The sequence below is a fragment of the Magnolia sinica genome, chromosome 11 (assembly GCF_029962835.1).
Source record: "Magnolia sinica isolate HGM2019 chromosome 11, MsV1, whole genome shotgun sequence".
Lineage (NCBI taxonomy): Eukaryota > Viridiplantae > Streptophyta > Magnoliopsida > Magnoliales > Magnoliaceae > Magnolia > Magnolia sinica.
The window spans coordinates 71,665,187-71,686,365 of NC_080583.1; the positions used below are offsets into that span (position 1 = coordinate 71,665,187).

Genomic DNA, 21,179 nt, shown 5'->3' on the forward strand with positions numbered 1-21,179 from the left:
GAGCACTGACATTATCTTGCATCGCATTAGCATTGGCTGCATAAGCCCCTTCATGCATTGCTTTGGTATGGCGCCCAGTACTATTGCATCGTATTCATGATAAGCCTTGGCAAGGCTAGTGATATTGTCATTAAGCATGTTCCTCTTCTTGTAGCTCTTTCTATTCTTTTGTCCACCATTATCACACGCTTCCACTACCCTCTAAGCTTCTATAAGCTTATGCACGATTGATGCGTGCAGGAGATCCTAAGCAGGCGTCGTAGTGGCAGAGCTTGGGGTAGTGCTGAGCTTGAGGACCCAGTGTTGCAGGCTTTTCTTTCCTCTCATTCGTCTATTATCTTATGTATGTCCTTTTGGACCTTATGGATATTTATAAAAGTTCAAATTCATAGTGGATTTTGTGATGTGTGCATCTGTTATTCTTAGATATACTTGCTGTGATCTTGGGTATACTCATAATGAAATGATTATACTATTATGGAAATCCTCATTGTAGGATCCCAGGATCGGAACCTGCCCCAGGAGCTGAAAATGGGGTACTACGGAGGCTATTGCGGTCAGAATCGGCCATCGGGTTCCTTGTGAGTCTGGTTACCGAGTCTGGGGCGTGACAGGCGTGATAGGACCGAGTTTCGGAAAATTGAAAAAAATCAAAATCTACCCAATTTATTGCAAATCGGTTGCAATAGTTGTGTCTAAACATAAAATCAAACATGTATGTATCCTAATTTAGTGGTTCTTCTTTTGCTTTTGAATGTATTGCTTGTGTTTCCACACGTCTTCTTACATTTATAAATTATATGAATATACTCGCATCAATGCAGTTAGACAACGCATAGATTAGGACCTCGTACAAAGATAACCTATTACGCATTTTTTTTTTTTTTGTAATGTTTTGATTTGCAAGTCTGTATTGATGTCTTTTTTAACAATCACTGAAATTTCATCGAAAAATTTGACCAATTTTCAATATTTCCCCTTGTTCCAACAACAATGATACATTACGCGATACAACCGATATATCCTATGCGATAACCGATATGCATCTCTGTATCCCAAGGGTGCGATACGTAACACGATACCGATATTTCGAACACTGGATGGCAGTATGCTAGAACCTGCGATGTTAGATCTTTCTTATGAAGATTAGAAATAAAATAACCTGCTCGTCATGTCCTGGCTTATGAATTTTATGGAATTAGAAGTTTTTGAATGCCGTTTCTTATTATCTATTGCTCAAAAGATTTGCTTGATTGCTCATGAATTATATGCTGAGTAGATTAATATGGCTCGGATTTACAATAGTTACTAGGAGATTGGGACTTTGGGACAAGGGGGAGTGTTCATTTTCTGATTATTATGCCGAGATGCTTGGTTTGTGGGAGGAATCTTTCTTGGACATCTCCAATTTGCTTGCACCATTGATGCAGAGGCATATAAACGAAGTATTGAGAAAAAGAGGATCTTCGAGTTGTTAGCGGGTGTTAGTTCTGATTTTGAACCTCTGTGGGCTTAGATTCTTGGTTCACCCACACCAGCCCATATATACTATAACACCAAACATGGAACGAGAGCACTCCACCTCAAGAAGATTCTTAGAAATAAGATCATGGGAGCGCACCAAGAATTGGCTGTTTTCTCCTTGTTCCAAATTGTCAAGTCTCTCTTCTCCCTAAAATGCCTTACACCAAGGCACATTTGTTGGAGACAAATAAATGCCTCCATTTCCTCATCTGAAAGTTTCTACCTGCAAGGAGGGGACCGAGCCAAGCAAGTACCACACCTTCAGAAGCAAAATGTCAGCAAGATCTCTTGATCCACAACTAATAGGCCAATGGATGGAAAAGCATCACAAAGCGGAACATTCTCGATCCACACTTTGCTCCAAAAGTGGATTCTCTTGCCATTTCCAAAGTAGAACCTAACCGTTTGAATTTGGCATCATTCTACATACTGCCTTCCAAGGCCCTGAAGCTCTATAAAGAAAGGACTCTCCCACCCACCACCCATCGTGGGTAGTCCCATATTTTCAAGCAATAATCTTTCCATCTGGTCCACAGTCAGGGGCTTTCCAAAGTAGGCGAGCTACACAAAAGGCCTAACTTTCAGTGGGAAATGCATAGCCCATAACCTGAGGAAGTGCGTGGAGGAAGTAACTCAAGATTCTGATAAGATCTCAGCAAGTGATCTTATTGAATACAAACCATCAACTTGCGGGAACCATTTATGTTTTTCTTGCCCCTTCCAGGAACACACACACACACAGCGTGGTGCAAATAGTCTATTAATCTGCCAAGGTAGTAATTTCCAGATCTTTTAGGTCATGCCTAAAAGTTAGGCACCAAACTGTTGTACTGTTGTTCCTTTGGAAGACTTTTCTCCAAGTCAACAATATGATATAGACCCTTGAATTCCTTGCATAGGGGAGCCATTGAGCACTGGACATCTTCCTAGAACCTAAGCCTGTTGCCATCACCAAACTTAAACCGGAAGTATTTGTTGCAGAAGCCCTAAGCCCATGAGATGGCTCTCTAGATGTGAGATCCATTCCTGAGTCTAGATTTATGTCCCAACCATGAGGATGCCTCTTGTACCTCCAATGTTTGAAATATCGGTATCGCACCCTTGGGATACAGATACGTATCGGTTATCGCACGGGATATATCGTTTGTATCGCATAATTTATCGCACTTTTTGGGAAACATGGAGAAACATTGGAAAAATGTTTGAATTTTTTAATGAAACTATGGGGATTGTTAAAAAAGCCCTTAATACACACTTTTAAATCATAACATCTTAAAAAAAAAATGCACCTAATAAATTTCCTTTGTAGAGTGTCTTAAGCTATGCGTTGTTTCCAGTGGTATGATCCACTTGATCTTTGGACATGCTTCAATTTTGGGATCAACCCCGTCAATTAGATTAAAAAACGTTATGGACGGCGTGGATAGACCACATACATTCTAGGTGGGCCCAACTGAGTTTACTCAGTATGATAAGAGCGTACCAAGCATCTGAGCATGCAATCTGATTTCGCTAGGATGGTAGGTGGGGTCCACCTTGATGTTTGTAAGTAATCCACTTCGTCCATCCGTTTTATGATGTCATTTTATGACATACGCCAAAAAACTAGGTGGATCCACATATCAAGTGGGCCATACGAGAGGGAAATATGGGGAAAGAGTTTTCTACCGTTGAAACCTTCGTAGGCTCCACCTTGATGTTTATATGCCATCGAACTTGTTTATAAGGTCATTCCCACTAGGATGAAGTGAAAACACTGTCCACTTAGCCTCATGCAGGAATCCCAAGTGAGGCCCACTTAAAAATATTTCAGCGGTGGTGATTGAATCCCCACTGTTTCCTTTAGTGTGACAGAGATTGAATTGTTTGGAATTTTGGCTTCCTGACCAGATCCGAGAGGTATATTGCATATATATACACTTAGGATATTGTAGGTTACAAGTGATCTGAATTTACAAACAAAGAGGGAAATAACAATATAATAACAACCCTAACAAACATTTGATTTGAATAAAACCCTAACAAACATTTTATTTGAAATTTAAAATACAAAAGAGAGGTTTGTTAAGGTTGTTGGAGATGATCAAGGGATTCGACTGTCTTTATTAGTGATCTCAGTCAAAGTTACAGATGTTTTCTGCTTAACATCCCCCGCAAGCTGGAGGGGGGGGGGGAGACACACCCGCAGCTTGTCTCTAAGAAGACAAAACCGAGCTGAACTTAACCCCTTAGTGAACACATCAGCAAGCTGGTCTTGTGTGGAAAGGAACCGAAGGGAAATGTCCTTGTTAGCAACCTTCTCCCGAATGAAATGAAAATCCACCTCAATGTGCTTAGTTCTGGCTTGAAAAACAGGATTGGAAGCCAAGGCTAAAGCACCAATGTTATCACACCAGAGAATATGAGGAGCAGCTAGTGGAATGCAAAGAGCCTGCAGGAGCATTCGTATCCAATACAACTCAGCAGTGGCAAAGGCAAGAGCTCGGTCTTGTGTGGAAAGGAACTGAAGGGAAATGTCCTTGTTAGCAACCTTCTCCCGAATGAAATGAAAATCCACCTCAATGTGCTTAGTTCTGGCGAGAAAAACAGGATTGGAAGCCAAGGCTAAAGCACCAATGTTATCACACCAGAGAATAGGAGGAGCAGCTAGTGGAATGCAAAGAGCCTGCAGGAGCATCCTTATCCAATACAACTCAGCAGTGGCAAAGGCAAGAGCTCGGTACTTAGCTTCAGTACTGGACCGAGCCACCACAGGTTGTTTCTTCGCTGACCAAGACACTAAGAATGAGCCAAGGAAAATACCATAGCCAGTAGTCGATCGACGATCATCAGCATTCCCTGCCCAGTCAGAATCACAAAAGGCCTAAAGAGACAGAGGACCTTTTGTGTGCCATAAGCTATGATGAATAGTCCCCTTAAGATATCTTAGTACTCTTTTGGCTGCAAACCAATGAGAGGAAGTGGGACAGTGCATAAATTGGCAGAGTTGGTTGACAGAGAATGAGATGTTTGGATGGGTGAGGGTGCAGTATTGCAATGCTCCAATCGTTTGCCTATATTTTGTCACTTGATCAGCAGTAAGTGGCTCACCACTATTAAGGGACAACCGAAGTCCTGATGAACATAGTGAGGGAAAAGGTTTAGCTCCTGCCATTTTAGTGCGATGGAGAAGATCATTAATATATTTAGTCTGCCTCAAGTGTAAACCAGAAGAGTCCCTATGAGCTTGAATGCTAAGAAAGAAATGCAAGTCACCAAGGTTCTTCATCTTAAACTGAAGCTCGAGCTGACTGATGAGGGAAGAAATCATGGTCTGATGTGTCTTGGTCACTAAGATGTCATCAACATAAATGAGAAAGAACAAATGAACATCATCGTTGTGATAAACAAACAAAGAGGAATCCACAGTGGATGAGGTAAAACCAAACTCCAAGAGTGACTGGGATAGCTTCATAAACTAGGCCCGAGGAGCTTGTTTCAGGCTATAAAGCGATTTCTTAAGTCTGCAAACATAATTAGGAAATTCTGAGTTTAAAAAACCTATAGGCTGCTCCATATATACTTCCTCATGTAACACTACATGTAAGAAAGCATTAGAAACATCCAGCTGAGTGATAGTCCAGTCAAATTGAATGGCAAGAGTAAGAACAATCCGAATAGTTGCAGGCTTGATGACTGGACTAAAAGTCTCAGTATAGTCTATGCCACTTTCTTGTTGATAGCCAATAGCTACCAGCCTTGCCTTTAATCGATCAACCTCACCCTGTTGAGGTTTGTTTTACCTTGTAAACCCACTTGTTATCAATAATAGTATGGTCAATAGGTCTAGGACAGAGAACCCAGGTTTTATTGGCCATCAAAGCATCATACTCCTCTTGCATGGCATGACACCAAGCCGGATCAAGACATGCTTGTTTATAAGAACTAGGTTCAAGAGGTACCATAGTACTGGTTAGAGCAATAGGTGGGTGTTTAGTGGAGTGGAAGGAGGTGAAATTAGGGAACTCACGGGTTCTGAGGGTGCTTGTTTGGGATCTAGTGGTCATAGGATGCAATTTTGGAGGTTGAGTGTTTATAGGAGGCGAGGAAGGTATGCTAGGTGCAAGGGTAGCTGAAATGGACAAAGGAATAGATTGAGATGGAGGGTCAGAAGTGGATATATTGGTAGGAGGAGAATCTGGTTCGGTAGAGGAAGGTGTTTCAGTGACTGCAGGAGAAGGATTAGGATGAGAAAAAATAGGAGGAGAATGAGATAAATCAAAATTTGAAATAAAAGGAATGGGAGAAGATGTACCGATTGAGGAAGACATGCTGTTACAGGTAGAGATGGATTGCACTTCTTCACCGGCAGGAAACTTAGATTCATTAAACATAACATGCCGAGACACATATATCCTGTGAGAAGAAGGATCAAGACACCTGTACCATTTTTTATTGGAGCTGTAACCTAGGAAAATGCACCTCTTAGTTGTAAACATCAGTTTGTCAGAGGAGTAAGGCCGTAGGAGAGGATAACATGCACAGCCAAAAGATCGCAAGGCTGAATAATCAGGATCTGTATCAAACAACTTAAAATAAGGAGTTTGATTATCAAGAATAGCTATAGGTAACCGATTAATGGGAAAAATGGCTATAAGAAAAGCATCAACCCAATAAGTAGTAGATAAGTGAGATTGAGCTAATAAAGATAACCCCATTTCTATGACGTGTCTATGTTTTCTCTTGGCCACTCCATTCTGTTGAGGTGTGTGTGGACCGGTGACTCTATGATGGATCCCATTGTTTTGAAGGAATAATTGAAAGTGTTTGGACATGTATTCCCCACCCGCATCAGTTTGAAGTTTCTTAATTTTGCAGGACAATTGATTCTCAATTAGGAGTTTAAATTTACCAAAGCAAGCATACACATCTGATTTGTTATGAATAGGATAAAGCCAAGAATAACGAGAAAAATCATCAATAAATATAACCTAATAACGACAACCACCAAGAGATTTGGTGGAACAAGACCACACATCAGAATGAATAAGCTCAAGAGGAGAGTTAGAAGTTCGCATAAAATTAGAGAATGGAAGTTGTTTACTTTTGCCAAATTGGCAAGGTTCACAAACATCAAAATTATTTAAAGAACCAACAAAAGGAAGAGAGTATTTGTTCAACAAAAAACGATACAACTGAATTGGAAGCATGCCCTACTCAAGAATGCCAAACTGAAACAGGTGCTTTAACTCATACAATGGCTGCCATAGCAAGCAGCTTATTGAGATCTAAATTCTGCAACTTGAGAGGATAGAGTCCACCACTACTCCTGCCTTCCAGCAATGTCTGCCCCGTGTGATCGTCCTTAACAAAATAGTGAGTTCCAGTGAGTATAAAGAAGCAATGGTTATCTAGACAGAATTGTTTGATGGAAAGTAAATTTGCACAAGCTTGAGGACAATGAAGAACACGATCTAGTTTAAGTTTGGAAGTAGGAGTGAAAAATGGTAGAACCAGTGTTATGGATACTCAAACCTTGTCCATTACCAACAACAACATTCTCTTGACCAATGTAAGGTTGATGGAGTGTCATTTGCTCAAGATTGGCCATGATGTGCTGATTAGTTCCACTGTCAGTAAACCAGGTCTCTTCACCTTCTTGTGTGCCATTAGAGTGTGCAACCATTGCAGCCAGTGGAGCTGGAGGATGTCGGCCTTGGTAAGCATAGTCCATGTGGTGGAAGCAATCAAGAGCTCTCTAATTAGACTTGCCATAGATCTGACAAGGTGATCTGGGGGTGCTGAATGACTGCTGCTGTTGCTGATTGGGTTTTGGAAACTGATAAGGCTGATGGTTGGACTTTTTAGGAGGAGCTGGAGAGTGGTAAGGTGTTTGCAATGAGGGCTGATTTGATTTTCCAGGATATTTGGGCTTGCGGTTAGTGAAGTTTTGGTGCTGGGAATTTTGGTTGGAGCGTGGAGGGAAGTTGTTCTGCTGGGAATTTTGATGCTGAGGTTTTCGGGCAAAAAAGGCAAAGTTATTGGTGTCAGGTGAAATGGTTTTGAGTTGGTGCTTAAGTAAGAGTTCATTGGATAGTAGTTCAGCTTGAAAATCTTCAAAAATCTTCAAAAGAGATGGTTCTATCTCGGGAAGCGATAAAAAGAGATGTGATAAAAGGAAGGAAAGAAGGATTCAAACCAGAGACAATATAATTAATCAGATCATCATCATCAATGTGTTTTCCGGCTGCACCAAGTTTTGCCACAATCTCCTTTGCATTATCTAGATAGGTGGAGCAGTTTCTAGAGCCTTGAGATAGGGACTGAAGTCTTCTCTTCAGATGGCCAATTCGAAATTTGGACTGAGAGGCAAACTTGTTGGATAAAGTAGTTCAAGCAGCCTTTGTAGAAGTGATGCCATAAGCCGAGGGTGCCACCTTATGAGAAAGAGTGGCATTAATCTAACCAAGAACAAACTGATCCTTTTCGTGCCATAAAAGAAAAGCTGGGTTGAGATTAGAGGTCTGTCTTCCCTGATCATTTGAGAGGAACTTATCTGGGCACGGTTCTGAACCATCCACGATGCCCATCAAATCATTACTTTTGAGTACAAGAACAATTTGTGATAACCACATGAAATAATTTTCCCCATCAAGTTTAGCCGAAACAAGTTGATTAAGGTTAGGAGCAACAAAAGCAACAACATGAGAATTTGAAGAAGAGGAAGTCATGAGGATAGGATAGGAGAAAATATATGGATCAGACGTGAGTCAAGGGCTCTGATACCATGACAAAGATTGAATTGTTTGGAATTCTGGCTTCCTGACCAGATCTGAGAGGTATATTGCATATATATACACTTAGGATTTGTAGGTTACAAGAGATTTGAATTTATAAACAAAGAGGAAAATAACAACAAAATAACAACCCTAACAAACATTTGATTTGAACAAAACCCTAACAAACATTTGATTTGAAATTTAAAATACAAAAGAGAGGTTTGTTAAGGTTGTTGGAGAAGATCAAGGGATTTGACTGTCTTTATTAGTGATCTCAGTCAAAGTTACGGATGTTTTCTGCTTAACATAGTGCAGTCCACTTGAGTTTTGAGTTCGCCTAGTTTTCAGTCACATGTCCTGAAATGATCTCAGAAAATGAATGGACGGAGTGGATTTCTCACAACATAAAAGTGGACCCCACCTACAATCCCAACGGTGCTTGGATGGTTTTAAAAGGAAGTGGATTGGTTGGTGCACCCCACACCAACTATATAGCTGCTGTAGGTACGTGTCGTACGAAGACGAGCATTGACACTCCTCGAGCTCCGAGTTGTACGAACTGTTCAAAGGAGATCAAACTTACATGGGCCCCATAGTGATGTATTTATTATATCTACAACGTTCATCTATTTTTAGAGATCATTTTAGAGCATTATCCAAGAAATGAATCATATCCAAAGATCAAATGGACCACACCACAAATAGCAGCGGAGATAATGATTTTCACTGTTAAAAAATTCCCCACTTCTTTTTGCAGTGTGGTCCACTTGATAGTTAGATTTTTCTTATTTTTCGTCTCAAGCCTTAAGACGAGCTCGCCAAATAGATGGGTGGTTTGGATATAACACATACCTCATGATCAGACCCACAGAACTTGCTGACGTCAATACAACAACTATATAGCTGGTGTGAGGTATCCGCTTCTGTTTTAAAAGGGAAAGTTGATTGCGTAGTGAGTAACTCAGTACCCTAAGTGTACTGAGTAAACTCTGTGGGACCCACCATCATTCATTACTTTTATCCAATCCATTCATCCATTTTACTAGATAATTTTAGTGGTTTAACACAAAAATAAAGCATATCAAAATCTCAAGTGGACCACACCAACGGAAACTGTGTGATTTGAACGTTTACCGTTGAAAAGTTCTTGAGGGCCACAGAAGTTTTTTATCAAGCTGATATTTGATTTTTCCCTTCATCCATGTCTTTTTGATATTATGAACGGGTTGGATGACAAATAAACATCACTGTATCCCTCAGAATGGTTTCAACGGTGGAAATAAATACTTACTCTATTTCTCGTGGTATGGCCCACTTGTGCTGTGAATATGCTTCAATTTTGGGCTCAACACCTAAAATGATCTTTAAAAACGGATGGACGGCATGGATAAATCACATGCATTAAAGGTGGGCCCCATAGAGTTTACTGAGTATGATAAGTGCTTACTAAGTAACTCAGTACGATATCCGATTTCTTTAAAAGGGGTTTAAGCCGATTTTGGGAGGGATTCTGAAACCCTTAGCCCCAAAATCACGCGCCCAAATATAACGATTTCCACCTAAATCGCCTCAAATCGGCCAAAATCACGCCCAAATCTTGGAAAATTTTCGATTTTTGGGGCAATTTTCTATGAGATTCACTCACCTTCAAGGCTCAAGCTGCAAACAATCTAATTTTTGGGGAGCTTCCAATCACAGTTACTTCTTTCGATCACGGCCCACCAACTTCCGATCACAGTCCACCAGCTTTCGATCACAGGCCACATCTTTATAGGTACGAAATCGAAAGATTGTTTCGAATGATGAATCTACCAATATCACGCCACTTTCATCGGCGAAATTGGTAGGTGGTTACAGTCAATGTTGTCAAGTCGCATATGCCATTGTATGCGATCAGCATATGCTGTTCGCATATGCGATCATACAATCGCATATGCCATGGCATATTTTTTATAAAATAATAAAAAATTTAAAAATGAAAAAAAATCTAAAAAAATAGGAAAAACTTGCCTAATTAGTACACATGATTGGATTGAGTTATTTTACTTATTTCATTATAGTTTGAGCGTTTCATTAAGTTATATATTTAATTACTTATATTATATTATATAAATTTTAACAAAACAATCAAGCTACATTAAAAGAGAACTAATTATTATAAACTTCGAGCAAAGAAATTTTATTGATAAATGGATAACTTGAAACAACTTACAAGTTATAACTTGCAGCTTAATTTACAAAAAGTAAGCACAACTTAAAAAATACAAAAAATAAACATACTTGAAGTAATTGTAGAGAGATTAGAGTAAGAGAGAGAGAGTAATAGATTTGGAGCTTTGGAGTGGAGAATAGTGAAAATGGAGGGGATATGAGTGTCTATTTATAGGCAAAAGTTCTCCAAATTGAAAAAATAAAAAAATTGCTTCCACTCTGATTATTATGCAAGTATGCGATCGCATTTCGTGTACTTGCATATGCGATCGCATATTTATCGCATACAAAAGTATGCCATGGCATACTTGCCAGGATCGCATATGCCATCATGGCATATGCGATTCGATCCATAGTATGCGCATATGCGATCGCATTTGACAACAATGGTTACAGTAGCCCCGTGCATGGGTAGGTCGCTACAGCGTTAAAAGTTCTAATATCGTCGATATCACACGATATTTTGTGATGTCGTGAGATATTGATCGATATCTGGACGATATCGAGCATATTCTTTTTTTTTTTTTTTCTTTTAAATTTTTTTTTTTTTTATGCCTCTCTACTCGGTTTCGTATCGTTGGAGTGCGATACCGATAATATCGGCCGATAGTATAGATATTACGAACACTGTGTACCTCTTTGCTAATAGCCTTTTAATACTTTCAGCTTCCCCATTATCGATTCTTCACCACCATTTACATAGACTGGCAACATTCACCTGTCTGATTTTCCTGATGTAAACCCCCCTACATGGTGGGGCCTGGTAGACCTTGTCCTAGGCCAACAGATGGAATCTGTGAGCTTCAACTTTGTCACTCCACATGAATTTCTTTTGAGTTTCTTCAAAAGGAACTCCATCTTCTGCATCACCTACACCAAACACCTCAACAAAGACAACATATTCACTGGGATGTTGCAAAGAGTTGCCTTTAGGAGAATAATTCTACCTCTGAAGGGTAGCACTTTGCCTTTCCAAAAACCGAGCCTCCTTCAGATTCATTCTAAGAATCCATCCCAAACCTCCGTACTTGGTCTTTCCACATTAATTGGGAGACCCAGATGCTTACTGGGAGCTTGGTGGCATTGTAGCCAAAGTAGAACCTATTTGTTGGATAAGTATTGCTTCGAGATTAATACCAGTTATGCTGTGCTTCTGGAGATTCACCCTGAGGTGAACATATTTGAAGCAAAGCAAGATATCTTGATACCTTTCCACTCTGACAATCGAGCCTTCATAAAATAGAAGTGTGTCATCCCTATATAGGGAATTTGACAACAAAGCTTCACAGTTGTCCGCATTCATACCTTTGGTGATCCCTAGACTAGTGGCTTTGTTTAACATCCTGTGGTTACGCTTCCACCATGATGGTGCAGAGGAGAGGATAAAGGATCTCCATGCTCGAGCCCCCTTACTGCCTTGAAGAAGCCCTTGGCATATCCGTTAATAGAGTTGGTGCAAGTTGAAGTCTCTAGAAGGGCAAGGGGAAGGCCCAAAAGGACGTGGATAGAGTTTGTAAGAAAAGACTTGATGACCTATGGTTCAACGAAGTTATGGTTCGACAGGATTCGTGTTGCTGGCCCCAATTAGTAGGGATAAACCTTAGATGACGACGAGGACAATAATGGCCCAAGGAGATGCTTCTCTGGGACTGGGAGGTGCCATGATTGAGGAATGGGAGTTTGCTGACACCTAAAGATATATCCTATGCTTAGCCATAGTGCCGCTGGTCATTGTTTCTGCATTGTTTTGTTCTCTTGTGGCCTGGATCCTTGTACGTGGGGATTGGTATTGTAGGTTTTCTCTTGGAGTACAGTAGGGTGAATTGTCTTGTCTCCTATCCTTTGTACTCATTTTTAGTTTTAATAAATTTCATTACCCTTAATTTTTTTCCCCACTGATTTGTGTGAATCACGGACAGTTTGAAGTTTTACTTGCTGAATGAGCTTGATATGTCGCAAAGAGATGGTTTATCATTTGATCAGTTGGTTTGCTAATCAAGTTAGGTACTTTGATGCACCCTATATTATGATTAATTTATGTAGGCCAATCTATTCCAATACTCCAGTTACTTATTTCCCTGACAGCATTGTGGGTGTCTTAGTACCAAGAAAATATGACTGTAGAATGTAGATTAGGTCCAATTTTACCTTGAAGATTTTGTCAATTCTTAGAAGGTTCGATTTCTGTAAGAGCAAGGGGTGAACTTCCAAGCGCTTACTCCCATGGCAGAAGTGTAGGAAGCTGCATACACAGCTTGAGAACTTAATACCATGCACAACTGAAGTTTCGTATTTGTGTGGTCAACTCATGGTTTTAAATAACAGTATGACTCGACCTGCCCAATTCCATTTTGGTCCACTTTTCTGTCTGGTGATTTGTCCCACACGACTCATATCTAACGAATTTTTGAACCATGAGTCAACTGAATCCAGTTCAATTGTTTGGCTGGGATGAAACTGGATTGCATTCTTTTCTAGCACTGAGCATGCAGGTTTTGCACTTCCAGTAACCTGGGTAGATTCCAGTTAATGATTGCTACTTTTAATCAAGGAACTAGAACTCAAGCAAACTAAGTCAAGCCAGATTTGCTATGAGTGAACCAAGCGGCCCCTAACCCAGGAAATGGACGTTTCAGAACAACGCACCATGTGAACCATTGTTTTTGGCCAGAATTGAACGAGCCACAACAGTTTCAGCCTCAGGGCAAGTCTCACTCCTAAATTGAGTTTTAATACCTCTATTTTACTGATTATTCAGCTGCATTGGTGTATGGCTTTTACATCTGTAATTTGTTATTCCATAAAAAGAACTCATAAAAATTTCAGAACTAATAAAGCATGGGATGTTGCATTGCCACCTCTTTTTTGGTAACATTTTATTGTTGTTTTTTTTTTTAAAGGATGAAGGCGAAGGTGAGGCAGAGGTTGAGGTTGAGGGTGAAGCCGAAGCTGAAGCCGAAGCCGAAGCCGAAGTCGAAGCTGAGGCTGAGGCTGAGGCCGAGGTTGAGGGAGAAGGGGAAGCAGAAGTGGAAAGTGAAGTGGAAATACATGATGTAGATCCCAATCAAAGAGAGAGTGAGGGTGAAAGGGTTCAAAGTTCACCCGAAAGAGAAATCAGTGGTCAGAGGGTAGAGAGTGAAGGGAAAGAAGCCGACAGTGAAGACCAAGAGTATGGCCAAAGGGTAGTAACAAGCAGGAGAAGGGAAGTAATTGTGAGTGGATCCGAAAGGTCTGAGGAGAACAATTACGTTGACGATGAAGATGAAGAAGTTGATCAGGCCAGCCCAAGGTAACACTAACATATGCTCTCCTCTTGTTGATAACCTAATGTGTCTCTTGGAATTTCTTTTCAGGTTTCCTTGATCATCCTGGATTTCTCACATATGCGTTCATTGGGTTTCTTAGTTGGCGGGATATCTACATGTAGAATGCAGGATGTTTACTAAGTGTAGCAATGCTTTTCTCAAGTTTGCAAAATTTGGATGCGTCATTGAGTTTTGAGTTTGCAGTCTGAGTGATATATTTCTTTAGGGATGTTTGGATATGTGGAATCTAAAGAAAAGGATGGAAAAAAATATTCTAATGATGGTTTCCATGAGCACTATTGAAACATGGATACCAATTTTAGAGTTCTTATTTGAATATCAAGTGGAAATATCATATGCCTCTCACAACAGTTACCTAGTTTTGTGTGCCAAGAATAATGTAATAATTGCTTTGTGGAATCCACCATTTTCTTTGCTATCCAAACAACATAAATTGTTACATCAAAGGAAAACTCTTTTCCTTTTCCATTGTTTGAGCATGGAATCCTTGGTATCCAAACATGACCTTAGGTTTTGGTGGCTGTGATACTGGGTCTATTTTGCATTGCACTCTGACGGTAGTGCTGTTTCCTCTTCCATATTCTTGAAAGAGTAAATATATAATGTTCGATGAGCATTTGCTTGCCCTGGGGCCACCATTTCATGACTTGTATAATTCAGATGGTGCATCATGGTGGATGGGAGATCCCCAAAAACTTCCCATAGGATGAGACCTTTTGATTTGGTCCCTGTTTAAACATGGCCCAGTGGTTTTAGTTATCCATTTTCTTCTGATGGCTAGAGGGTCTTCTGAAGGGGAAGTGTAGGGCATGATTCATCCATGATGGTTCACCAAATCAATGGCTTAGATTACTGGAAGGACCACCACTGTATCGAGCAATAAATAGCATTTCTTTTGACTGGATGTCAACGCTGCTATAACTTCCAATGGAACTTTTTGCATTTTAGCAATTCGCCACCTTTTCTTTTCATTAATCTTTTGCACGATCATGACTAAACTTTTGCTTTGCATAGATATCTTTATAATTTACAATGAAACTTTTTGCATTTGAGCAATGCACCACCTAACCTTTTGATTTGCTTAGATATCTTTAGACCGGATAATACTGTGCTTTGCATCGTCGATGGATATTCACTACTTGCATTCTTGGCCAGACATCTACTGGTATTTTGACGGGAATGAAAAAAATTACTTTCCTGCAGCAGGTCACCAGGAGAGCAGAAAGATCATGCAGACATTTCACAATCTGCACCTGAGATTCGGGATGTATTTGGAGATTCCGATGAGGATGAACCAGCAGAGTATGCAGCCCAGAATGACCTGGAACAAGATTCACATGTGAGTGTGAGACGTTTTCCACTCTTGTTTCTAACTTTGTGCTTAATAATGTTCAAATGATAGAACCTGGAGACTGACTCCTAATATATCTTGCTGGATGATAAAGAAGCATTCATCATCCAATACCTAGTACTTAGTAGATTGAGGTGGATCCAGTCCATCATTAGGTGCTTCCTGTCTGTATATGACCCTTGGTTAAAAATCACAAGAAATGGATGATCTATCCAATCAGTTTCTCCTGTTTAGTCCATTTTCATCTCAACCGTCCATTTGAAGGCCATTGTCCGTTGCATAGGGTTATCCATTATTTGTCAACTGTGGGCCATTCCTGGGAAGGACCCACCAGATGAATCATCTGGATTCATGCCACCTGTGATGTGTTAGTTGTTGGGCGACAAATGTCCATTCTGGATCTAGTGTGCTGAAGGCAGAACCCGTCGAAACTGATTGTGCCCATCAAAGATCTTTCATCTATGTGACTTTGATATGGGCATGTGTACCAGAGTTAGATATGGCGACAAGGTTTTTGACATGGCGTAAATGGAAAACCAGACACGCCAACTTGTCTGTGGGCCACACGCGCAGATAGATGCAATATTATTTTGAGCATGACCTCAATTGCCTAGAGAGCACTGAGAGTTGGTAGCACATTGCTCCCCTCCATTTAAAGATGGTGGGCATATAGGCATTTTAAAATATGGTTTTTCAAAGTCTATTTTAAAATGTGCGTTAAGATTCACACCCACCATTGTTAGATGGAATGTGTTACTGACTGTCGGTGCCCATCGAGCCCACACAATCTTTTCCCATTGGGCATTCTTACTCATGAAAATGTAGGGCAAAGCGGCATGTGTACAAAAAATAAAAATAAAAATTGTGGTAACCAATTCCGAAAAGAGAAAAGAGAGCACATACTAAATAGCAATTTTTTTGCAAAAAGGGGAAAAAAGATTTATAAGATTTATAAAGAGGGCATAGAGCGCCCAAGAAACAGAAAATCTCTAACTCCGCCCGTTTAGCTAAGGGTTAGTGAGGTCAATAGCCTCCCTTGGGATGAGAAAACAAAAGAATCATTCAACTCTCTAATGATATTGTGAATCTCGTCAATGACAAAAGCCGGACTTCAAGTTTGTTTTCCCTATTACTAGCCCAAGAGAAATCGACAACATGGTTTGTTCTCCTCTTTTCCCTTAGGGCCTGTTTGGATGGAATGCAAAATGGGTAATGCAACCAGTTTGCATTGACATGACATTTTCACTTGCTTAGAAAGCAACGAATGCTATAGCGAAGTGTTTATATTTGCTTTTCCCTTCTCAAAAAGAGTATAGCTTTTATTGTAGAAGTCAAATGGAGGGAAAAGAGTTTATCTCCAATGCGACGTTTTAAATGGCAATTTTGGAAGGAAAAGGTTTCCTTTTGTGGCATTGCAATACATACAGTTGTAAATGCAAAGGAAAAACATTTTTGAGGACTCTTCTTTAGCAAAACAAACAAGTGCAACTGGTTTGCTTCTCGTAGCACTGATGTCAGCTTACCTTCTGTTCATGTCACATTTTTGTTTTCCCTTGCATTTTCCTAGTTTACCTTCAATCCAAACAGGCCCTTATGCACCAATGTCCTCATGTTTGATGCAACATGCTCGGCATGTGCAACTTAAGAAAAAAATGCTCGACATGTGCCCGCAGCTTGGTTTTGTAAAACTGGAGGGTCCTTGTTATGTGGCCTTAATTGGTTGCCTCCAGTGCAATATTGTTCCCTTTTGTATTTAAATTGTCTAAACAGTCCCGTTATCTTCTTCTATCAGAGATCACCTATTGAAGAGGAAGGGAGCTATGAGAAAGAGTTGAGGCCAGAGGATTTAGTTCCTGAGGAAGAAGGCCAGTATGAATCAGAAGAGGAGAATCTTGAGCAGAAACACAAGGAGAAACCAGTTGGCCCCCCATTGGAATTGGAGATTCCATTGCGTCCACCTCCAGGTCAGCCAGATAAGGTGGGTCTTCTTTCTGTTCCTTACCCATACATTTTGTTGTTATTCATCTTTCTTTGAAGTTATGCATGGTTGCTCCCGTATATTGTTTGAGGATATTGGCCATGTATGATGGACATCTAGATCTTGAAGCAATTGCACACAATTGTTTTCTACTTTGTTTTTTGCTATTTTATGGTTCTGATTCTTTTTCTATAAGTAAGGTTTTGCTCAATTGACCTTGAGAGAGGCATTCAGCCAAGAGTTGCTTCTCAGCATGGTCATGAATGGATCCTTATTAGTTCATGCACTTATATCGTTCTTCTCTCTTCTAGATACGGTTGCATGTGATCAAACATCTGGTTACATGTTTGCGAACACGCATGCATATGTGGAGTGTTTTGGCTGAGTTTTTCTTTACCATATTGTTCAAAATTAAACCACATATATGCATATGCATGTTTTTATCTAAAAGCCACGTATAGATTCTTCCTTTAATCCATAGAGAATGAGGACTTTGAAGCAGCCTAAGAGTGCCCTTATAGGAGATACAGTTATGGAGACCTTGAAATGATTCAGATATGTACTACAAAGCCAGAGACAGCCTTGATGAGGAGGGAATTTTGAGTAGGCCTAAAGGGTCTAACAGGAGGATGAGGGGAATACTAGAAACGACTTGGATTGATGTGGTGGGAAGGGATATGATGGCTTGTAAAGTTGTCAAGGATAGGGTCTTGCATAGGAATAATTGGTGCATCAGGATTTGAGAGGCTGACACCATGACTAGCTGGGATGGGCAATGATGATGGCGGTGGCAGTAGTGGTGTTGAAATATGTTTTCTCAAGTCGACCCCAGATACAGACACATACACAGATACATCTGTTCTTTTGCACATAAAGCTTACAAATTTCAGAATTACTTTTTCCTTTCCATCTTTTTAGTTCTATGTTTTCTTTATAAAAGTTCTATTCTTCTTTTTTCAATTTTCAATTTTCAATTTTTTGTTTCCCCCCATCAAAAGACTTACCAAGCCTTGCCCTATTTAATTTTTGGGCTTGTCAAGTTGGCACTTGATATCCTTTTCTTTTGTGATACTTGAAGTTGGAAATCATGCATATGCATGCATATGTGAAGTTTGTCATGTTTTTGACTTATGCATATCATGGAGGATATTGGTGTTATTATGGTCTTGAACTTTGTGCATCCATCTACCTGTTGCTTATTATGTGATAGAGTCTTACACCTTTAACATCATAATTGTCATAACAGTGGCAGTGGGCTGGGTAGGCCAGGCTAAGGTTGGCTCTAGCCTAGCTTTGGCACTATAGGACTGGGCCGGGCCAGGGCTAGCGCTGATGCACAAGCCGGCCTGATTTTTGTGCGAAGTGATCTTCATGGTGGGTGACTCCTGCTTGAATGGTATGTATATTTATGCTGACGGGAAATAGATGGAACATATATCATTAATTAAGTCCTCGATCCAATTGGCCTGCCTAAGAATACCCATGGCTTAAGGCTTACACTGAAAGATCCATCCTAAGTAAAATAATGCTTTAGGGCCTGGATTTTAGAATCAATCCCGGCCCTCAAGCAGAGTTTAGGGCCAAGGTCCAGGCTCTATTGATGAGGACGTTTGACCGAAGTGTACTAGATGAGGAGGATAGCAATGTAGCCTTCTTTGTGGCTATAAGAGCGTTACATGGGGCCTGTGGGTTCCAGATCACATCCCTAGACATCGTAGAAGATCTCATGTGCATGGTTTGTGCATCTTTGAAGACACCACACTGGGTAGATGCACGCGGGTTGCTCCATGTTATTGCTTCTCAAAAACTTCAAACTTTCTCTTCTTTCTCCATGTGATTTGGAGATTAGGATTGGTGAGAGGCCATTCCCATTTGACGGAGGTGCGAGGCTTCCACTTATCTTTCGTATTCTTCTTTTTTCTTTGTCAAGGGGGTATATCTTTCAAGTTTTCATATTTCCTTCTTCCCCTCTTCCCAAAACCTATCAAAATCCCTTCCTTTCTTCCTCTTTACATCCCACCCGTATAAACCCAACCCTTAAAACCCAAACCCTAGCCAAAATAACCCACATGTATGACTGTACGACCACATGTGTGAACCCCTATAGCTGGCCGTATGACTCTTTGTCCCTTTGATTCCTACTTACTTCCACATCAAAACCCCCTTGAATCACATACCTTAATCCTAGCTTAAATCCTAGATCCCAAATATCCAAGTTTCCCCAAATCACCTAAACCCTAGATTCCCAATTTCCCTAATTGGCCATAAATTCCAAACTTCCAACCATCCAAATCTCCAATTTCCTTCTATTAAGACCTGAAGCCTCAAATCCCTTTACCAGTTAACCAACCTAAGCCTTAATTTCACTTTTCCCTAAATCCCATGAACCCTAGGTTGGCCTAAACCCTAATTGAGCAAACCCTAGGTAGCATTAGCTTTTCCTTTTTGAAATTAAACTAATTCCTATGCTCTTGGATGTTCTTACATCCATAAGATCCCATATTTTAGTATTTAATGGTCATGCATTTCGTAGTTTGATATATATGGCTTGAACTTCTCATAGTTACATGCTTGTTTCTTGATCTATTTGATGATTTAGTGTAGTTTGTGAATTTTGATTATTTAGATTAAGTTGCTGATTGATGTCCTATAGGGCTGCCTGCCCTGCCCATTGCCACCCCCGATCAACTACTTTCAGTTAGATCTATGAATCCTGTTTCGCCAATCAATCCTAAGGCCCAACTCATTAAAGGAACAACCCTTCATATCCCTGCTCACCACCTCAATCCAAGTTCATTTAAGGTCTTTCTCTCATTTTACGTTCAAACCCTTTAACCCTAAACCACCCCTCCTTACTGGTGCTGTTTCCAGTCTTTGTCGCATATCATTGAATCATTTGATGCAATTGCCCCACATCCCACGTGTGCACACTCTGCATGTGTGCACAAGAAGATGCCCACTTTCCTTTTCTAGCGCATCCCTACTTTCGTTTTTCTTCAAATCTCTACATTAGGAAATATTTTTACTTTCCATTTCTTTTAAATCTCCACATTAGGCAATTTCCTTCGATATATTTATATTAGGCAAGAAGTAATCTTAGATTCTTTTTATTTAAGTACTTTCTTATTTAAGTGGTTTCTTATTTAGGTAGTTTCCTATTTGTCAGATCTTTGCTAGCTAGGAATTCTATTTTTAGATTTGATAGTTTTTATTGCAAATTGTAAGGATTGATTATAAATAAGGCCTATGCGTATGGATAAGATGTTGAATGATATTCTCTTTTATGAAAATTTTCTTGTTTTCTCTGGGGGGAATACCTAGTCTAAAGACTAGAGGACTGTTGAGCTTGCTCACAATCTTGCATTCGCGGTCTCTAGCATTCGGTCAGTGTTTTAAATATCGATGATATTGGCCGACATATCCTATGATATATCTTGTATACCACCTGTGTGATACGAAATGCACAGGTAGTGCCGATATATCCCACCTATTCAATCCGGTGAGCATTTTCTATTTTTGATTCATTTTTTTGCTATAAATCACGTTAAATCAGTGTCAAATGGTTACAAATCTATGATTCTTCATGTTTTCCATGAAAAATCATGGATTTGGAGCTTCGATTTCAAGATTTGGGGGAGATGGGGTAAGTTGCGGAAAATTGGGAAAAATTGAAATTTCTCAATTTCTCGCAAATTAATTGCAATTTTTGCATCCAAACACAAAATCAAATGTGTATGTCACCCAATCTAGTGATTCTTGTCTTGCTTTTGAATGTATTGCTTGTGTTTCCATACATATCTTCTTACGTTGATAAATTATATGAATAGACTTTAAATATACTTGCATAAGTTCAGTTGGACAATGCATGTATTAGGAGACCCCATACAAAGGAAACCCCTATTTTGTGCACTTTTTTGTTGTTGTAATGTTTTGATTTCTAAGTGTGTATTGATGTTTTTTTCAACAATCCTTGAAGCTTCCATGAAAATTCGACCAATTTCCCAATGTTCCCATGCTTCCCAACAACACCG

At 39.9% G+C, this 21,179-nt stretch overlaps 1 protein-coding gene across 3 annotated transcripts in view; it reads left to right on the forward strand.

Moving 5' to 3' along the window:
- Positions 1–21,179, forward strand: part of LOC131219328 (protein LEO1 homolog) — a 68,859-nt gene that overhangs the window by 16,090 nt on the left and 31,590 nt on the right. For 2 of the 3 annotated variants that reach the window (XM_058214407.1, XM_058214408.1), the window contains exons 2-4: positions 13,394–13,782; positions 15,023–15,158; positions 16,963–17,148. In XM_058214407.1, coding sequence (XP_058070390.1) covers positions 13,394–13,782; positions 15,023–15,158; positions 16,963–17,148 — 711 coding nt within the window. The remainder of the gene's footprint in view (positions 1–13,393; positions 13,783–15,022; positions 15,159–16,962; positions 17,149–21,179) is intronic. The other variant, XM_058214409.1, reaches the window with a different exon arrangement.